This window comes from Aotus nancymaae, unplaced genomic scaffold (genome assembly GCF_030222135.1).
Source record: "Aotus nancymaae isolate 86718 unplaced genomic scaffold, 86718_ANA_hifiasm-v0.15.2.pri h1tg000044l, whole genome shotgun sequence".
Lineage (NCBI taxonomy): Eukaryota > Metazoa > Chordata > Mammalia > Primates > Aotidae > Aotus > Aotus nancymaae.
Window position 1 is genome coordinate 5,084,194 of NW_026988458.1, and position 21,173 is coordinate 5,105,366.

General features: G+C 40.6%; 1 protein-coding gene across 3 annotated transcripts in view; it reads right to left on the reverse strand.

Annotated features, from left to right (window-relative positions):
* MYO16 (myosin XVI) overlaps positions 1-21,173 on the reverse strand; it is a 700,871-nt gene that overhangs the window by 81,003 nt on the left and 598,695 nt on the right. For all 3 annotated transcript variants that reach the window (XM_064361880.1, XM_064361879.1, XM_021677383.2), the window contains exons 29-31: positions 13,424-13,520; positions 7,502-7,748; positions 5,321-5,586 (exon numbers count right to left, since the gene is read on the reverse strand). In XM_064361880.1, coding sequence (XP_064217950.1) covers positions 5,321-5,586; positions 7,502-7,748; positions 13,424-13,520 — 610 coding nt within the window. The remainder of the gene's footprint in view (positions 1-5,320; positions 5,587-7,501; positions 7,749-13,423; positions 13,521-21,173) is intronic.

Here is a 21,173-nt window from a genome sequence, read left to right on the forward strand (position 1 = left end):
AGGCAAGGCGCTCTGTGGCCTGGTATGCACCTCTCACGCCCTCACTGCTGTGGCTCTGCTCCTCCTGTAATTTGTTTGACCACTTATCTCCCCAACTAGGCTGTCAGGTCCTCGGGGAGAAGCCAGGCTCATGGAAGACACTTCTATTTGTTGAATGACCAACTGCGTCATAGGTGGTGAACCATGCAATTGTGTTCTGTTATTCCCGGTAACACATTTCTCAGAAGAGTGTTCATGGAAGACCTAAGTTCTGTCCATTTTCAGGTAATAGAAAAAAATATTATAAAAGGGCTTCTGTTAAAAATATGCTGACAAATCCAGCCTTGACACATCTCAAGGGTACTTCTTAAACCTTGCCAAATTGTGCTCCCTCTTATATACTGATAGGAAGCTAATTCTCTTTTAACGAAGGGAGTATAGAGAAATAGGTTTCTCTAACGTGTATTCACTTGGTAAGTATTTGTTGAGTGCTTACTATGTGACACATGCTGCTCTAGAATGAAGACAGAAAGAAGCCAGTAACAGAAATCAGCATTTCCAAATTAGGCCACTGAGCTGAACCACTGTCTGTCTACACATGTAAACTGTGTTTTGTGGAGAATGGAATTGTACAGCAATTTTTGAAAAAACAATTATGGGTTCATTAAGGTACAATTTCCAAGGAGGGGACAACTGGGGTCTGATGGGAGGGTGTGTGGAAGCGTCAACACAGAACGGTGAACAGGGGGACTAGTGCTGCCCAAGAAAAGCTAGCTTTTGCAATTTCACCATGAGCGACTGTCACTCCAAGGCAGGCACAGCACCACCGACATTGTGACTTTAATTGCAAGTCCCACATTTAGTGTCCCATTTCACAGATGAGGAAACTGACTGTCAGAGGCTTCATTAACAACAAAGTTATGTGCAGGTAACTTTGCTGAGCACTAGTTATGTCCCGGGCAATGAGGCTGTACAGGGCTTTGCTTCCTAACTCCTCAGATATAACCCTCTGGCCGCATTTCTGCTGTGGCTGCTACTTGCAGTACATGGGCTTGGAAACACTGAGTCACTTCTTCAAAGTCACATGCATGAAATGCAGGCTTATATTTAACTCCAGTCAGGAGACAATTCGAGAGAATGTTAACCGTCTTGGGAGAAAGGCTGCCCCTGGCGTGTGAGGAATGAACTCGCAGAACAGCACTCCAGCTGGGAGGCCGCAGCCAAGAGGCAGTGGAAACAAGGCCCTGTCTTTCCTTTCCTGGCCGCTATTTGCAAAGAACAACTGCAGACTTTCACTCAATGGCAAAAACCGTAGTTACTTTTGTACCAACCTAATACAAATATGGTACTTTTAAATAGTTGTCTCTAGCTTGCTAATAGTTTGCAAAGAAGTGTTAACATTTATTGGCCTGCAAAATTGTTTCATGCTTTTGAGGCACAAAGGTAATGAGGAAAAAAAACGAGCCCTCTGTACTGTTTTTCTTCACTACGACCATTTTTAATGGGTAAGGACCTACTAAGAAACACTTGTGCTAGTAAGCACAAGAATAAACACAAAGGCAGGTTTAATGTGACCTTGGTGTTGGTCACCCTACAATCCTGGGCCCTCGCTCTGCAATCAGGTCTCCTTTCACTCTATAACCATCTGAATTCATTAGCAACTTTAGTTGAAAAGAACATGAACTTGATTTTTTAACATGCCAGAAAGGATGGCTGAGGTACCAACCTGACTTCAGCCAGAGTCCTTAATCCTGTGAAACCAAGGTTTTCACCAAGCATTTTGGAAAAGTGGTCAAATTTCTTCCCTACCTTTTGACAGAAAGGAGAATAATTTTGTGACATGTTACTACGTACAAAAAATAAAGTATCACTGCTTGGTAGACACAGGAAGCATTTAGAATCAGGGTTGTCTAAGAGAAGCTTCTGTGATGATGGAAAATTCTACACCTGTGGCTGCTGAGTACCTGGAAAGTGACTGATGATGGAGGAATGGAATTTAAAATTGCATTTAATTTTATTTACATTAAATTTAATTGGACATATGTGCCTACTGGCTACTGCATTGAACAACGAAGACCTGGATTATATTTGAATTGTGTTGTACTGAGGAAGATATCTAAGATGCTAGGATCAATTTCATTACCATCCAAACTCAACCACCTTCAGCTCCTGACACAATGGCACAGAAGGGACCAGAACCCCATCTGACAGCTGGCTTATCACATGCGTGTGGAGCTATCTTTGCGATCATGGATTAGAAACCCAGACCCCAGCCAGACTGGGTGCTAAGCTTCTCCGCTGGCCCTCTCTGACTCCCTAATACTGTAAAAACTAATCAGCGAGCATGCTCAAGCAGATTAAGCTGTTTAATTTTCTTATTCTTAAAAATATGCAGTATTGAGAGTGCATGCCAGAATGCAGAAATACATTTCTAGTTGCCGGACATGGAAGACTTTCTTTTTTGTGGTGGTGGTTGTAAAGTAACCAGTATGAGGAATTATGTATGGTAAGAAGGAACAGATAATGTGGACAGTAAAAAGGAGACAATGTGTACACTTGCCCTTTGACAAGCTTCTAAAAGGTGTGCCCACCGGGGGTCACGCAGTGAACAAAACACATCTCTAAGTACCTTACAGTCACATATGAGACAAAATTAGGATCCAAGAAACTGAATTTTACATAAATATCTTGCATGCCTAAAGCTATCAGATGATGTATTTCGATAGCGTGTAAAAAGGAATTTGAGTTATTACAGCTATCCTCTTTATTAACCTTTAATTGGGTCACTTTGCTTTCATATATGTGTGTATATCTATATCTATGTTGATATCGATGTCTGTATATCTATAATATATCTCCTATGGTTCCTGAGTAATTTTTATTTTAACTGACTTATTATTTGCTGCCCAGATGAGAGAGCTCAGCCTCCACTCTGAGCTCAGCTTCTTTGTCACTGTTTGATCTCCTTTCATAACATGTGACAAAGTGGCCCTTTCATTACTCCAGGGAAGTGTCTTTTAGGGTCCACACAAACCGTTAGCTTTTTCTAGATGTTACAAGGTATTCTGAGGCCTGTCTATGCAAATTTCTAGAGCCTGCTTGCAAGTTTCACTGGAGATTCATTTTGTATTTGCTGCAATTTTCAATCATATTTCATCATTGTTTTTTCGATGTCGGATACTCCCTGGAGTCTTAATTTCCCACCCTCTTTATCTCACAGATAGCATTTTAGAGACCGTCTTCCTCACACAAGCTGCCAAAAAATCTTTCTTGCTACTCTAATCACATGGAGGTATGGGCCACAAATCTAAAGTGGAGGTCTGAAAGGAGGAACAGTGGCGATGTGAAGCGTCCCACTTGCTCGGGGGGGTGCTGCTGGCTCCTTCAGACTGTGGGCTTCTTCTGGCATGTGTGGCACCAGGGGAGAATGCCTCATATCCTTGGAGGTCCTGTTCTAATTCATATCTAATTAAATTTATATCTAATTTATATCTATGTCCACTTTGAGGACTTTCCTATGGATGATCTTATCTAACGTCATTTTTCAGATTCTTGTTGTCCTTATCACCAGGACTTTAAAAACACACATTTGGACTCTCCTCCCCAAAGTCTTAGGAATTTCTCCACTACTTTCATCTAGGCATGGTTGAAACATGGCTTGTCCACTAAGATGGTAACTTTTTTAAGTAAAAAAATCCTAAAGATCTATTCTTTCCTAATGCACTAATAAAAAGCACTTTGAAGAGTGTACAGCATGGTGACAACAGTTAATGACAATATATTGTATTCTTAACAAACGCAAAAAAAAAAAAAAAGGGCTGGACACAGTGACTCACTGTTACAGAATCTGCAATTACAGAACCTCAACACTTTGGGAGGCCAAGGCGTGCGGATCACTTGAGCTCAGGAGTTTGAGACCAGCCTGGTCAACACGGTGAAACCCTGTCTCTATTAAAAATACAAAAATTAGCTGGGCGTGGTGGCGGGCACCTGTAATCCCAGCTACTCAGGAGGCTTAAGGCAGGAGAATCACTTGAACCTGGGAGGCGGAAGTTGCAGTGAGCTGAGATTGCACTACTGCAGTCCAGCCTGGGCAACAAGAGTAAAATTTCATCTCAAAAAAAAAAAAAAAAAAAAGCTAAAAAAGTGGATACTAAGCGCTCTCAACACAGAAATAATAGCTGTGCGAGGCATGAATTTGTTAATTTGCTAGAATTTAACCATTCCACAATGTACATATATTTCAAAACATGTTGTACATGGCAAAAACATACAATTTTATGTCAATTAAAAATAAATTTGAAAAAAAAGAAAAGAAGTTGTTTGGATGGACTTACTGCTTGCTTCAGGCCTCTGCCCCATATCTTCCTACCATCTTCTTGCTGTCAGCCATCCCAGAGTTGAGCTTATGGATCTGCCGTTTTTGTATTTGGGTTCATTTATTTAATGAAGGAACTGTGTTTCATCCTATGTTCAGATATTATTCTCTAGTGAGTTCTACCAAACCATTTCATTTAGAATTTCAACCCCTCTTCCACCCTGCACTACCCTGAGTTTATTTATTTTTCTCTTAGCAGCAACAATCTTCTTCTAAAGTATTTACTTTTTTATTACGTTCACCACCTGTTTTGCCACACTAGGATGTAAACTCCATGAAGAACGATACAGCATGCCTAGAATAGAGCCTGACGCATAGCAGATGATCAATAAACTCTGTTCAATTCGTAAGTGTTCCGCTAAGAAGAACTTCCTTTATTTCTCACAATTCTTAAAATTAATAATTAAACAGTAACCGTCTCATTACTGACCTATGAGATCTGGCTGAGAATAAACTGCAGTGTTCCCTCGTGTGCGTCCCTGTTTCTAAACAACGGATGCAGAAACTTTTATGAACTCATCTCAAAAGTTTTCCTAACAGAATTTTCCTGCATGGTGACTATCCTCTGGGTAATATAATTTCACTTATCACATAATAAAACAGTCTTAATTTTTTATTAGATTGTGATAACTGGAACACCTGATGCATTTTTTTGACTTTCTAATGGGTGAAATTTCCCATGGAATAGCTGCCGACTTTCTGAATTGATTTCATGCTGCTCTTTGGAGCCAGAGGTGGGGATGGGAGTTAAGGAAATGCCATGTAAGTAGCTTTTCCCTAAGAGGCTTAGAGATTTGAATAAATATTATTTATATTTAATGATTAAGAGCTGCTGGCAAGCCAACAATTGGATTTATTTCTATTAAGAGTACATTAGGGCCACAGTACTGCTATGGGCATCCCGAGACTGTCAGAGCATCGGCAAGTCAGTACCACAAGGCTGGCTCCCTCCCCAGGGCTGACCTTCGTTGGCCGCTTCCCTGGCCACAGAGAGACAGGCGCTCACAGCCTCATAGGAGGCGCTCAGCCGGGTGTTGGGGTCCCTCTTTGGCTTGGGCGGAGGCTGTTTCCGTGGAGACGGGAGGCTGCTGCTGTCCATGCTGAACACCGAGTGCAGCGAAGGAGACCAGATGGACGGGCCGGCGAGGCACTGGCCCAGGCCGTCCACTGCCATGCAGACTGACATGGAGCCGGGATGGAAATGCCTGGGTCCGCTCCTGTCTTCAGTTCTTAGGGGAAAACAAAACACAAACAGCACCACACCAGAGAGGCCCAGATGCATTATCCCCACAACAAGGAACCCGCTCAAGCAGACATAACGATGGCTTTTGGCAAGCAGTCCCTCCTGCTGTGGCTGGAGGACGTGTGCAGCCCTCTGGTGACCAGTTGGTCTGGAGAAGGCCACCCTTCCTCCGGCTCCTGCTTTGTGATGAAAAGCACATGAGCACACGGGATATCCATCATGATTACTTTTTAAACATTCTCACACAAATGCAACACTACTTAAGGGCCTTCACATTTTCCATCGGCACTCACTGAATGAATTCTTCACACTCTGATTATTAAGCAAATCAAAAAACCAGAATTTCAATCTGAATGATAATTTCTGGCAAATCCATCTTAATAGAGAGTTACTGATGCATCAAATGCTGGGAGTTCATCACCATTTCCCCTCACAAGAGGATAGACTCTTACTTAAAACTCTCAGAAATTTACATTTCAGTGTTCTCTTTCTCCCCATCACTCTTGCCATTTAAATTCTACCGGAAATTATTTAATTATGTGCAGAGCTCTTGCTTTTCCTCCTTAAGTCCCTGCGGTTGGCCAGTGCCAAGTAAACTGCTGGTATTCAGTAAATAAACAGACAAATACTTCTTGACTTAATTTTGTATCGGGAAAACACATACATAATCAAATTGAGAAATTGGGGTGGCTGTTTAGTTCCAGCAGAGAAAATAATAAATATTATTTTAGAAGTCATATAAAATTAATAATTATCTTGTTTAAAAAAATTTCTTCTGGCTTCACATGTCAACGTAATCATGTGCTAGCAAGATGCCAATACATTCACTCTACAAGGAGTTTCCAAGCGTTTGTTTTTTATAATTATATCTTTCTGTGGCGGAACACCAACAGGGCTAGAATCTACCACACGGCAGAGTCAGCCGCCCATGTAGAAAATGAAATAGCTGAAGATGAAAGTGTGGTACTCAGTGGATAATTTGTTTTTCCTGTAATGTTTAATTACAGACTTTTTTTTTTTCCTTGCACAAAGGGGATTTTTTTCAGTATTTAATCACTGAGACATTTGAAGCTAATTAACAAGATACACATTGCCATTTCCACTTTAATAAAAAAAATTGACATTGGCAGAAACGGCAAAGGAGAGTCACTTTCAGTGAGAAACAACAAGATACTACCAAGTTTCTATAGCAAAATGAACATCTCCCTACGATGAACGGCGATCCAAAGGAAGCAGCTCTTCGCCCTCCCTTCCTCTAGGAGCCTTGTGATTCCCAGGTGTCTTCATCATTCACAGATAGAGGAGAATGACATAATGGAGAAGGACCAGGTGGTCTTCGTGTTTTAAGCTAAGCATCTAAAGTAAACTTTTACATAAAAAGCTTTCCCTAAAGCTTGCTTTATCAGTAAAGAGAAATGTGACAGTTTACACAGGGATATATAATATACTTAATCTATCTATTGAGTTCACTACGTTCATGTTTTTAGAGTGGCATCTCGATGTTTTGGGTCAGAGTTCCTGAAGTTTCTATTAGCTAGCCTTATATCCGTAACACTTGTGTAAAATGTCAACAGCCAAGATATATATTTTTGCCAATACAGAAGCAGTCAGTGCTTTAGACTTTGCGTGTACCTGAGGCAGTTAAGTGACACAAGCGTGGCAGGTGGGGCAGTCATCATTACATACGAGTGAAGGGACACATACAGCCTCTTGCTCATGAGAAGACAGCACAGGAAAGCATCTGCTTAGACTGCTGGCATTTCAAATAACAAACCATGCATACCTGTTCCTATAACACCTGTCATATTTGACCGAGCTCTGCATTAAGGGCTATTTGAATTTTCATGACTCCACTGAATCAATCACAAAGGCAATTAAAGTTGCATGCTTTCTGTCTTTACCTTTCGCTTCCTTCCTCTTGTGTGTTCCTAACCTCTAACTTCTCTTTATGGCAGGGAGTGTTCATTTCACTCCGGAGCCGGTCATTTTCCCGGGCAATGTCTGAAGCATTCTGAATGACCAGGGCGTCATAGGTTTTCAGGCCCAGGTCCTCTGTGTTCTGCAGAAAGCTATTGATAGACGTCACCTCTTGTTGTCTGATGCTCATTTTCCGAAGCAAGTGCTGGCGTGCCAAAAATCCTCTGATAACTTTGATAGAAGAATCATGGGTCAGTAAAAGGAACAAAAGTGAAAAACTCAGACATGCACAAATAAAAATCACAATATACTTATCTCTGGGCAGTTCTAAAATAAGATACATTTAACCCAGAATAAGAATTTATCTAAATCAGCAGTGATAACACTAATGGCAAAGCCCTTTGACCTGAATGAGATCTCGCAAGCAATACTGATAATAAACCCCAACACTGTTTTTGGTAACAAAAGCTGGACACTGATGGATGGGAGTTAAGTCAATGGGAAAGACCTAGGTTCAAATCCCACAGAATTTTGGGGTGTGCCTCCAGCTGCCCCATTTTGGGATGTACGAATCATCTTTCATTACATCACATTATTACATAAACACCTAAGGCTTATGGGATTTGTCTTTGGAAATATCATGCATATATTGTTTCTAAGATTGTGATTTAATTCTTAGAGAAATTAACACTATATTTAAGACTCTGGAAAAAGATTGTGTATAAATATAGGATATCCATCCTGCTCTCTGGGAAAGGACGGCTAGAAGAATGTGTAAAAATTGGGAGAAATGAGTGAAAATGCTTTGAAATCATTATGTCAGTAAGAAATACAAGAATTAAAAATAAAAGACTCCCATTTAAAGGGACCTCTGTGTGTAAGACACTCTAATACATTATTCAATTCTGAAACTCAATGACAAAATATGCCACTATCTCCATTTTAGACACAATGGCACTCCCTTAGTGAAACTAAGAAAATTCCTCAGGTAAACACAACCAAGGAATGGTAGAGGCAGCGCTCATATGTCCCCAAGCTTAGGAGGTCAAACTATATTTCATTAGCCTGCAGTCACACAGACATAATCTCTAACTCTCCAGGGAGCCGATCAGCAACCAAGAAAGTTACAGGGAAGCATATTTGCAATCGATGTTAGAAAGAACTTTCTTTTCTTTTTTTTTTTTTTCAGACTAAGTCTCATTCAGGCTGAAAGCCCAGGCTGGAGTGCAGTGGCATGGTCTGAGCTCACTGCAACCTCCACCTCCCAGGTTCAAGCGATTCTCCTGCCTCACACTCCTGAGTAGCGGGAACTACAGGTGCCTGCCACCATGCCCAGCCAATTTTTGTGTTTTTAGTAGAGACGGGGGCGTTTCACCATGTTGACCAGGCTGGTCTTGAACAGAACTTCCTAACAATTAACACAGGGTGGAAGTGGATTGGGCCGCCTCATGAAAAGAGTTGCTTCCCAGGCCCTGAGTGGGCAGAAGGCCAGCACAGTGGCCCCTTCTCATGGGTCAAGTGGACAAGTGCAGGTGGAGGAATTCCGATTACAGTCTTTTCAAACTTTATGATTCCGTCTCTCCCAATTTTAAAAGTTTCTAGGATGATAAGGAGTTGGTTAAGATTACAGAAGATTTATAATTTTAGGAAAGCCTGTGTCTGCAGCAAAGACACTTTATCCTTGCCCTTGGGAAAGGAAGAAGCCTGTAAAATATTAAGTGGTTTAAAAGAATTCATGGCTATAAACTAACAAACATGCGGGGTACCTATGATATTCACTGATGTGCTGAGTAGCTGGTGGAAAGTTGAACAGAATGATCTACAATGATGGCTGCAGAGGAAAATAACATGCAGACATCTGAAATGCTGAAAGCATGTTTTTCAGATGGCACTACTGAAGGCTGACTTATGCTGGAATGCAGTTGCATTAACTGTAAAGCATTCATTCCAAAGTAACCTAAGGGAAAAATGTTAAACAGTACGAGGTTCAATCAGACTTCCGGGAATATAAAATGTGGAATAAAGTGGAGCAGGATGAACCATGTGATGGGCACCCTGAGTGAGAAAAAGGCAGAAGACTTGAAACTGGCCTGTTCACTTGTTCTTTCTTGTTACACTAAAAAAAAAAAAAAAAAAAAAAAAAAGGGAAACATTGGCTCTCGGAAGAGTGAAAGTGAGAGTATATTCAAGATGTTTAATCTCTTGGAATAAAGAGAAGATTAATGTGGATGTGCCAGACTTGTCCTGACCTCCCACTACAGCACAGCTATTCACTGGACTCACATTCACCCAGGAGTCTATTGTCCCGCATCCAGAAGACTTCATTTTCTCACACTTCATCCCACTAGCCTTTTAAAATTCTTTAAAAATGTTACACAAGTTGCTAAATATTGATGTCTCCAATAGGGGCAACTGGTAAAAATAAACTTGCCGCTAGCGGATGTTGATGTTTGTTGTCTTTCAGACAGATTCAGAAGATTGCTTCTAAGACGTCGCCCATGGAAGGTCTTGAGTTACACATATTTTTCATCCAAGATAACATGACCATATAGGGTCAGAGAGAAAACTTCTGGTAGGAATAATTTTAAATTAAAATGATTAAATTTAAAACTAAAAGCTACAGCTCTCTTTCCCTTGGGCATTTTTAAACTAAAAAATGGAATTCTTAAAAAAAAACAAACAAACTGGAAATGGCTCCAGATTATATAAATTTTGAGTAAATTTAATATTAGCAAAAAGCATTAAGGGAGCTGTTTTAAGAACTATGAAAATAAAAAAATCAATAATTAATGCTTTGTATTTAAAATCCTGTAATTTTAAAAAATATACTCATCCACTATTTCATTTATGCAATATGAGATTATAGTTTCTATCTTGATGCCAATTTTTATACCATTCATAGTTTTTATATTTAGAAAGGTGAAGAAATAATTACAGTTCTGTTCATTTTTTTTTGTTCCAGGTCAATAGGGTATAGCAATTTAATTTTTGTTCAATAGAACAGAAGTTTCTAATGGGGCAAAATTTCTTCTCATTACATTTAAGGGAAGTTTCAGGAGAATTTGTAATAGGCTGTTCTGTCTCTAGCATTATATATTAAATGAGACTCTCCCTGTCCCAGTTTCAGCTGAGGCTGCAGATGAAGCTCTGGATGCCACAGGTCCTACCTGAGTGGGAGCTGAGGCTTTGTTTTGCCAGCCAGATCCCTGGTGATGTTGGTGCTGCTGGTGTTCCACGGATGCATGGGTTAGGGCGGGGCCAAACGTGCAAATGGGACTTGTCGGGGGAGGTTCAAAACAGAACTGTGGGCCGCCCTCTCCCCTGCACTGATGAAGGCTGAAGTTAGGAAGGCCAGGTCATCACAAACTAGAGAGAAGATGCCTCCTTTACTGAGAGGTAGGAGTTGGCCCTCTCTTTTCCAAGGCCCCCTGTTGCCCCAGCCTTGTGAAAGTGGCTTCAGGAGGCCACCCAGAGATCTTGACACATGGCTCCTAGGGCTTGGGAGCCACTGTGCACTGTGATATCTCAGAGGCCACAGCTGTGGCCATGGCTCCTAGGGCTTGGGAGCCACTGTACACTGTGATATCTCAGAGGCCACAGCTGTGGCCATGGCTCCTAGGGCTTGGGAGCCACTGTGCACTGTGATATCTCAGAGGCCACAGCTGTGGCCATGGCTCCTGGGGCTTGGGAGCCACTGTGCACTGTGATATCTCAGAGGCCACAGCTGTGGCCATGGCTCCTAGGGCTTGGGAGCCACTGTACACTGTGATATCTCAGAGGCCACAGCTGTGGCCATGGCTCCTAGGGCTTGGGAGCCACTGTACACTGTGATATCTCAGAGGCCACAGCTGTGGCCATGGCTCCTGGGGCTTGGGAGTCGCTGTACACTGTGGTATCTCAGAGGCCACAGCTGTGGCCATGGCTCCTGCCAGGCCCTACATGGAACACAGGCTCTGCTAGAGAAAAGCTGCACCCAGGAAATCATCTAAGAGTTTGTTTCTTTGGCACCAGATATGGTTTTCAACAGATAATGTGTACTGAGAGAGCAATGAGGCTCCAGCAGAGGGTCTGCAAGGTGCCTGGGGCTGAGGGGTGAGTTACAAATGACCAGCCAAAGAAGGATGCTGCCAGTTAGAGAAGGAAGTCACTGAAGTGCTTCTGAATAGGTGGAGAGCTGCTGAAATCTGCCCCAGTGGGAGGAGACCCACGCCATAGTAGGCCTGTGCCATCAGAACACCTGTCTTCATCAGAAGACACTGCCTTACTTCTTCCCTCCTCATTAACCCTGGAAGACCCAGAGGCAACCTGAGTAGATTGGGATCAGTCCCACACCCACTAAGGATGGGACAGGCCTCAAACAGCCAAGAAGGAAGTTTTAACTTAGAATGAAGTTCTGAATTTTGATCATTATTTGAGCTGGATGTGTTGAAACCTGAACAGAGACTGTTTCAGGGACTAGCATATAACAGGGATTCTTATTTTATTTAATTTTTTAATTCTAATTTTTTTTTTCTTTTAGAGGTGGGATCTCACTCTGTCACCCAGGTTGGAGTACAGTGGTAGAAACACAGCTCACTGCAGCCCAGAACTCCTGACCTCCAGGGATCCTTCACTTCAGTCTCCTGAGTAGCTGGGACTACCGTTGTGTGCCACCATGCTTGGCTAATTAAGACATTTTTTGAGAGATGGGGGCCTCACTATGTTGCCCAGGCTGGTCTTGAACTCCTGGCCTCAAGTGATCCTCCTGCCTCCGCCTCCTGAGTAACTGGGATTACAGGTGGATGTTTTATTATCAGAAAATGAAAAGACCCATTGGAGAGTCACACAGGAGCATTCCTGAATGAGTCCCAGAGAAAAAGCGGACAGAGGCTTGACAAGAATAAAAGTGATTTGGGATCCTATTAGGTTACCTTGTTAGAGTAAGGGTTTCAAATATATCAGAATTGAGTTCACTGTATCTCACTAAAAGCTAGCATATAGATCATTTCTCCCTCTTTTATTCTTCTTTCAGGAATATATATATGTATATATATATTCCTGAAATATATATATATACACACACATATATATACATATATATACACACATACACATACATGCATATATATACATATATAACAATTAAATTATTAAGCAAATTAAAAATAATCTCTTAAGCATGTACATCTTATATGAGGCATAGTTATGTTTTTAAAAACGTACCCATTTTCAATAGTCACTCGGATTTTGATAGAGAAGACAATTCTAAGTGGAATCTCTTCTAAAGTTAAAATGAATAGATAACTGTCTGCTTTCAAAGATAGTACTCCAAATATTATTGTCACTTCATAGAGGAAAAATGAAGTCAATACTTTTTCCAAGCAACATGTATAATTACACAAAATGCTGTTTAGCTCATCGGCTTGTTCCAGTTCTCCAAACTCTGGCGTACCTGTGGCGCTGCCAAACTGGCACATGAATTTGATGCCATAACTGCACCTGCATGCCAGGTGAGGAGGTTTTCCTTTTGCAGAGTCAAAGTTACATTCTCATTGTCCTGTGCTTTTGGAATGAATTAAAAAGCCTAAGTATCTGCAGGGTAATGGATGCATACATAGTAAGAGATGTATATTCCCTCTTCCAAATTGTGATTTAGGGGAATTCAATATAAAATTTTGTATGAAAGGATGACCAATTAAAGCATGAGCAATGTCTACAAATGTTGATTCTGAGACAGTTACATAGCAAACTAAGCCACAATGCTTCCTAAACACCCAAAAACTATTTGCCCAAAGATAGCATCCAGGAATGGATAGAGTGGCCTACTAGGGTGCAGACCCCATTGACACTTAAACTCGGGGATACACTACAAGATTTTGCATTTCACAATTCCAAGAAGTTCAGAAACGTTGGCATATAAATGTTACCTTTTTGGCAGGTTATAATTTTTCTCTGCAACTGTTGGCACAAATCATTGAGTTGGTCAGCATGCCAGTATTTTAGAAACACTTTTCGGACTCCCATCTAAAATGCAAACAGCAGGGAAACATTTAACAGCATGAAGATGCCAAAATGATGATGGAAAAATAATCATACAAAAGATTTTTTTCCAGCAGAGGATTAGAAGGAACAAACCAAGAAAATTAATTAGAGTACATGCCCCTGATTCTTAAACACGATTACATGTGATCACAATCCTAAAAGCTTTGTTGTAATAAGTATGTTTGATGCCTCTGTCACACTGTTTGCAGATGCTTACATACCACTGATGTGGGCGTTACCATGTGGTGCAAAAGAGAAACACTGGCCTTGAGTATCAGTCAGAAGATAAGGCCATCCCCATGAATGGACTCTTCCATTCTAGAGCTAGACCCTCATCTTTCCTTCCTCTTCTCACAGCAGGGAGTTCGAGTTTACACAAAGAAAAACTACACTCAGAAGATCAAAATGAAACATAAAGCTGACACATAAAATTGTTTTACTTCTATAATGTTTGCCACTGTGCCACCTATTATTATAAATCAAATGTTTGTACAGCTGCAATGACAGAACTTCAGAACTAAAGTTTGAAAGTCTAAAGAAAGACGAGAAAGTCATCTCTGAGCAACAATCTTCGGGATGTTTGCACGAACAGTAGTTATGTGATGAACATTCTTTACCAGAATTTTTTTAAAAAATTTTAGCACGACACGAAATCAGTTTCTGTGACAAACTCTGGTGGCATGAGAACTTATCCAAACATACGAATATTGATGAAGACAGCTGCCAAAGGAAATTCTTAACACATAACAGCAAGCCACATTCATACACTTTTTAAGTAATTCTCTTGCGTGTTGTGCTTATTTGAATAATTCACAGAACCGAGGTAGGTGTGAGGAATACCCCTCACATAGAAGGCACTCATGATCTCTTAGGCGAAGTAGACATAAGTAATTGCAAGAGAGCCTGGTGAATCCTAACATGGTTGCCAAGGAAGCTCTGAGATGACATTCTGTTAGATAAAGGGAGAATATTACTTGTGATAAGTTTATAATCATAGTCTTAGCACTTGAGACAAACACCATTAAAGTGAGAAGTCGAATATGTGTGCTCTCAAGCATGAACTGGGGACATTAAAATGATAACACCCCGTAGCATCTGCCATACATCACAGTGTCACCAGAAGCTGGCACGTGTGCACACACCATTAGGTACTGGAAAGGTTTATAGGTCATCCTTGTCTTCAGAATGGTTGGCCTGAGATGTTTTATGAGCCAGTTCATATGAAAATGGAGTTTATTCCAAACACACTTTGTCACTTCGCTCCTTTCCACCTAACTCTTCCCTTACATGATCTTCCGTCTTAATAAAACACAGTTTTTCCAAAGATTTTGACTGAATCCTGCGTGATGACAGTCAGGCTAATTAGTTAGATCAACAGGGAAAGCTCTTAACTACTGGTCTATTCCAGAGACTTCTGGTTCACTAGATGTTCTTCTTCATTTAGTTTAGTTTTCTTTTAGTTGGTTGAAATTTGAGACAGTAACATGAGTGGGTGGCTACTGAGATTGTTACATTTTTTTTCATTGTATTGCCATTTTATCTTCCCAGTTATTTTCCATAATTCATAGTTTTTTTTTTCTCCTTCCCAACTGCTGACTTATTTTGGCAGTCGACAGGAAGAACAGTTGGTCCTGTCTGTGAGCTCTGCAGAACAAATCTGTGAGACAGGCATTGGAAAGGAGGGAGCATGTCACCTCTCTGTTCATCACTGATTGTGGGATGTAATTCATTGTAGGAGATTAACTCCCAAAGACAAAATTCATCCAAACCTGGGTTCTAAAACAAAACTCCAAAGGAATGATGGCTGGGGATACTCCACAATGGATGGGATCAATCCTGATCATGAGGGGAATTCACATATGGAAGAAGAGCACCATGACTAAAAGACCTGTGGAAAGGAAACAGGAGAAGAGGATTCTAGCTCACCTCTCTTAATTCAGTCGAGACCCTGAGCAGGAGGAGAAGTGGACAAAATGAGTATGATTTCTTACAGTGGCACTTCCAACAGCCTCCCAGTGTAGGTTTATCTTGAGCTCTTGATAATTGTGCTAGATTTGGGGATACAGAGGAAGCCTCTGTCCTCATGGAGCTCATAGTGTACTGGGGAAGGTCAGCAGTGAGCAAATTCTGGCAATTGCCCATACTCAGGACATAGAGCTGTATCCAAGAAACAGCTTTTGAGAAAAGAGAGCGATCAAGGTGTGATCAGATGGGGTTCACTGAGAAGCATGTTTTCTAAGCCATTTGGTCTTGAGGGACAAGCAGGAATTTCCCAGGGCATCTTGAGATGGTGGATGTGAGAAGACAGAGAAACTAGCATATGAAAGGCAAGAACCAGAAGATAACAAATCATCTGTGGGTACAGTTATATGGAGACTGATTATAAATGAGGGAAGAGGTTGCACCTATAACTGGTGGCTACACCTATAACTGGTGTAGGGAAGAGGCTACACGTATAACTGGTGGCCACGTCATGAAGGGTACTATGGGAAAAACATGGAAATTCTCCCGTGAGCAATTTGGATATGCTGGAAAATGTAAAGGACCAGATCTACATTTGATAAAAATATTTTTAAAAATTTGTCTTGAATTCTGAAAACTGTCTGAAGAGTGGATTGCTGAGCTGATCATTGGCAAGGCAGGGCGAAATACTGCAATTAAAATAAAGATTCTGCAACTGCTGCTTCCCCGTTGACCAACTCCTCTTTATCTTTTACAACTGAAGTCAAGCCTCATCTCCATTACTAGAGTGTTCATATTCACCTTTCCACTTCCATTAGGGCTTTGACACCTTCTATTTGTGTTCCCAGAGCACCCTATAAACGATTATTTATCCTATTATGGTGCATTGTATGTATTTATCATTATACACGTATATTTGCATTTCCTGAAGAATACGGACATATATTCTTGAAATGCACAAGTGGCAGGGATGTGGGCAGGATGAATTCAGATTAGAAAAAAAGAACAGAAGATAAAGAATTGTGAAGCCCTTGCATAAAATGAGTCACAGAGACAGATGATAGCTTCTAGGGTGAAAATAAGATGGAAAATGAAAACTTAAGTCAGAAACCTAAAGTCATTCAGCAATCCAGAAGTAAGTCATGGAAGTGGCAGGTGATAGAATAAGTCATGGAGGAAATAAAGGCAAAGAGAAAGCTGGAGTGAAACTGGCCTACCAATGATGCGGCCACAGGCTGGAGGGTCAGGAGCTGGCTGAGCCTGTCTTCTCCTCCTCTAAGACAAAGAAGTGGGAAAAAGGGGAAGCTCAGCATAGAGTATATTCAGGAAATAGCCAGTTTTGGTTCAGATATGGAGGGAACATTATAGGAAGAGTACAGAGGTTGAAATGAACTTTTCTTGGAATATACTAGAGATTTCATGAAGCTCCTGATGGTGGGTCATTGAGAAGTGGATTGGTAGTTTCATAGGGCACATCCACATGTCAGGCCAGATTTGGGGGTGTAGAAAAGGACTTCTTGCTGGGAGCCATGGGTGGCGATATGGCTGGGAAGGAGCAGGGTTGGCAACTGAAGCACAAACGAGAAGAAGGCAGATACTTGCAATGGTAGGAGCCGGAAGGGTGGGCGGCTCTCCAGTTCCCTGGTGGGTTTTGGATGTAGTGATGCCTGCGCAAATCTGCTCTGCTGAGATACAACCAAGGGCTTTGTAAGTTATGAGGGGCTTCTGGGCTTCAGAGTGACACGGTGGAGGCTGGAGATCTGAAGTCACAATACAAGTATCCTACTAAGACATAGCTAAAGACTTTGTTACAATGGCTGGGTATTGTGCTTGCTGCTATTGCATTCCCAGCACCTTGGGAGGCCGAGGCGGGCGGATCACAAGGTCAAGAGATTGAGACCATGGTGAAGCCCTGTCTCTACTAAAAAATACAAAAATTAGCTGGGCGTGGTGGCGTGCACCTGTGGTCCCAGCTACTCGGGAGGCTGAGGCAGGAGAATGCTTGAACCTGGGAGGCGGAGGTTGCAGTGAGCCAAGATTGTGCCACTGCACTCTAGCCAGGTGCCTGGCAACAGAGCTAGGCTCTGTCTCAAAAAAAAAAAATTCTTCATTCAACTACTTGGGAATATTTTATGGGTATCCAATGGACCGTTTTATTTCACATCACTTTGTACTATATAATTTATTTGTGGGTTGGCAATATTTAGAGAGACTCATTGGATGTTTTAGCATGTGTTTGATTTTGCTGGTTTTTTTTTTTTTTGGAGATGCTATATTTGTAGTAAATGTTTGGTCTTTCTGAAAACAATGAAATTAGCAGTTAAGTAGTATTCTGGAGTTCTTCAGAAACCATTCTGAATTTAGTCTTTACAGTTCTCTACTTTCACGGATGCTAGGGATTAATGAAGATACAAATCTAAGAATCCTTCTTTAGCAGAGAAACACAGATAAGATCACACATATTCTGAATTTTCACAGATTCATGTTGTCTATTAACGACATTGACTGAAGGAAAATTGTTGACTCTTATTGGTTTTTTTTCCTATGGATGAATGTTACTGTACAATCAGTCTTAGAGTGTTATATCAAATCCAATAAATTAAGATTCATCCAAATTAGACCAAAGGTTAAGATCACCTACATTTTTAATTTTGGAGGCATGCTCACATCAAAGAATGTTTCTTACTAAGCAGAGAAAAGGAGAGGTTAAAATGTTCTCCAACTGAGCCCTCTCCCTGTGCACTGCTAGATGCAGAGTGTTCTAGCTGAGATTAAAATGTTAATGTCATTCTGACTCCTGTAAAAGTAAACCATCTGTGAATTACAGTCATCGCTATTTTTATTAGAAAACCATTAGAGTTTTTTTTCTTGTTAAGTGACAGATTTTAAAGGATTAAACAAAATTGTCATTGATGACTTCCAAAGCTCTAATTACTGCTACAATTTTTAGGGTTTTTTTTTTTTGAGAGGTGTAGGCTGTGGAGGTACAGACAAACGCTGGAACGGTGGTTGTGCTAGAGTGTAGGTGGCACGGAAGCTGGGTTAGTAGAGACTTCAAGGGAACCTGTAGAGCACTTTTTTTTTTAAAGACAATTTTTAGGAGTGCTGAGTGTTTCTGGCAGTACTTTTGAAACAGCACTTACAAAGAAAAAATATAGCTATTATCCTTTCATATTTTTCTATGATACACATTTCTCTCTGTATTAATGAAATTGAGAAAAACACTGAAGGTAGGACTATTCTTACATTTTGGTAGTTTAGAAAAATAGTGATGCCTCTCATTTTGTTATATCTATGAATTCTTTGGGAGTTGAAGAAATATACATTATTTGTATCCTATGTGTGACTTAATTTAGTTTACTTATTTACTGCTACTAAATAATATAGTCAGTAATTGTTTCCCACGTAGGTAAGTTAAAGGAGAAAGCTCAAGTCACATGGCTCTACTTTGACAGAAGAAGGGCATGTCAGTTAAAATGACATAAAACACTTTAGTTACTTATGAAGACATAGAAAATTGGATAAAATTTATTTGGAATAATAGTACAATTTCCTCTAAGAAAATGTGCACTCATGCTATCTACAATGGCCTACACAAGTAGGATTCATCGTCTACAAAGGAGGGGCAAAGGAACAGAGTGCCCACAACACATACTGTTCTGGTTAGATCTTAGAAACCATCTCGATCAACCTCTTCATTTTTCTAGAGAAAAAGACATGTTTTGGAGAGGACACATGGCATTCACACAGTCCATACAGAAAGTCAGTGCCAGAGATGAGTGCATCTGAACTCTACAGGCTCCAGACTTAAAGAAACAGATACTTTTGACCGTCAAACTGAAAAATGCATATTGATCACTTGGAGATCTGGTCAAAATGTAGATTCTGATCCAGTAGGTTAGGATGGTGCCAGTGATTCATTCTAACACGTTCCTAAACGATGCTGGTGATGTTGGTCTGTGGACCACATTTTCAGTGGTGAGACCCTGGGACACTCTCTTTTCTTGAATCTTGACTTCTCTGACAAGCTCACCTGGTCCCCTGCTCTGTGTCTGTCATCTCTGTTCCAATGTTTGTTCGAGGCTCCTATGTTGCTACTCCCATTGAAATGTTAGCTATCCTCAGAGTTCCCCACTGAATTCTCCTCTTACTTTTCATCATCTCCTTGGTAAGTTCATTATTCCAAAAGCTTTCCCTACAGACTCTTCCTAAAAGTTCATCTTATTCCTGAGTCCAGACCTGTGGAGTCCATCTCCTAGTGCACACATTTCTGTCGATGTCTCATAAGCACTGTATCCTCACTCATGTGTTTTCCTCTTATCCTGTATTCTCCACCTCAGTGACTGAAAGGACCATCTACCTGGGTGTCACCTGAGTACCTCAAGCCCTAGAGATTTTCACAGGTCATTTCTCACACACTTTTCCATCCATCCCTACCCACTCTTACCTTTCGAGGTTAATGGAGTCATCATCACCTCATCACCCAAGCCAGAACCTCAAGCATCATCTAAGTGTGTTTACAACTTTTCCCCCAGGCCCATTTAGTCATACATTCTATTCAGGTTTCTTGAATCCACTTCCTGTTTACCTTTGTGAATAATTTTAGTAGCTCCCTAAATTATCATGGGTCTACATGCACCCATTTTTTAAACAAGATTCAGAGTGATCTTTCTAGACATCAATTTCATCATGTTACTTTCTTGCCTAAAATCACTTAGTAATGGTTTTCAGGATGATGTTCAAATGCCTTTGAAAGTTTATTAGACTTTTCTATCGTATGGCCTTTTTGGTCTCCTCCCTCCCTTTTTCCTTCCCCTCCTCCCTCCCTTCCTTCGTCCTTTTCTTCTTCCCCCTCTCCATTCCTCCCTCTCCTTCCCTCTAAAATCTGTGGTAAGAACACTTAGCCTGAGATCTACCCTCTTAACAAAATTTCAAGCGTACAATGCAGTGCTGTTAAATAGCGGTGCAATGTTGTATGGTGGGCTTCTAGAACTTATTCAGTACATTCAAGCTTACCTGTTCTCCAACTATATCATATTGCTTTCTGATCCAAAGTGAGAATTCATTTTTCTCCTGTTTAATGTGTACTTTATGATAATATACTCATTATAATAGTACATCCATGTCACTAATGTACCTTGTATACATCTCCACAACAGCATCAAAGTCCTGGTTTTCTTCTTATTTGTATATCTGTCTGACTATTCAGCTTGAGTGTGAGATAGTTATAAATTCAGATAATGTTAGAAAATTATAAAGGTCATAACTCACATGTATTAAGGTGAAGGAAATGAAAGGGAATGGATGCATAAAATGGAGAAGGAAGAATTTTTAAAAAGTGGTTTTAATAAGCACTATAACGACTTCAGATATTTAAAATTTCATTTGTCTACAAAAATTAAATCTTAAACATTTTAAACTTAAACTATTTGATTTACTTTATTCAAATACATCTAATAGGATTAAAGAAACAAAATGCTAAGTTTCATATGTCCAGTGCCATCACCTCTGATATGGGATCATTACAGACTAAAATCTAGAATGGAACTCATCATCTATCCTTTACCAGCTTTTTAACTCACCTTGCGCCTGACTTCAACTTATTAGTCTTCTAGAAACTTCAATGATTTCATGTTGCCTATAAAGCCCTCCATAATATGAGCTAGCCCTTTT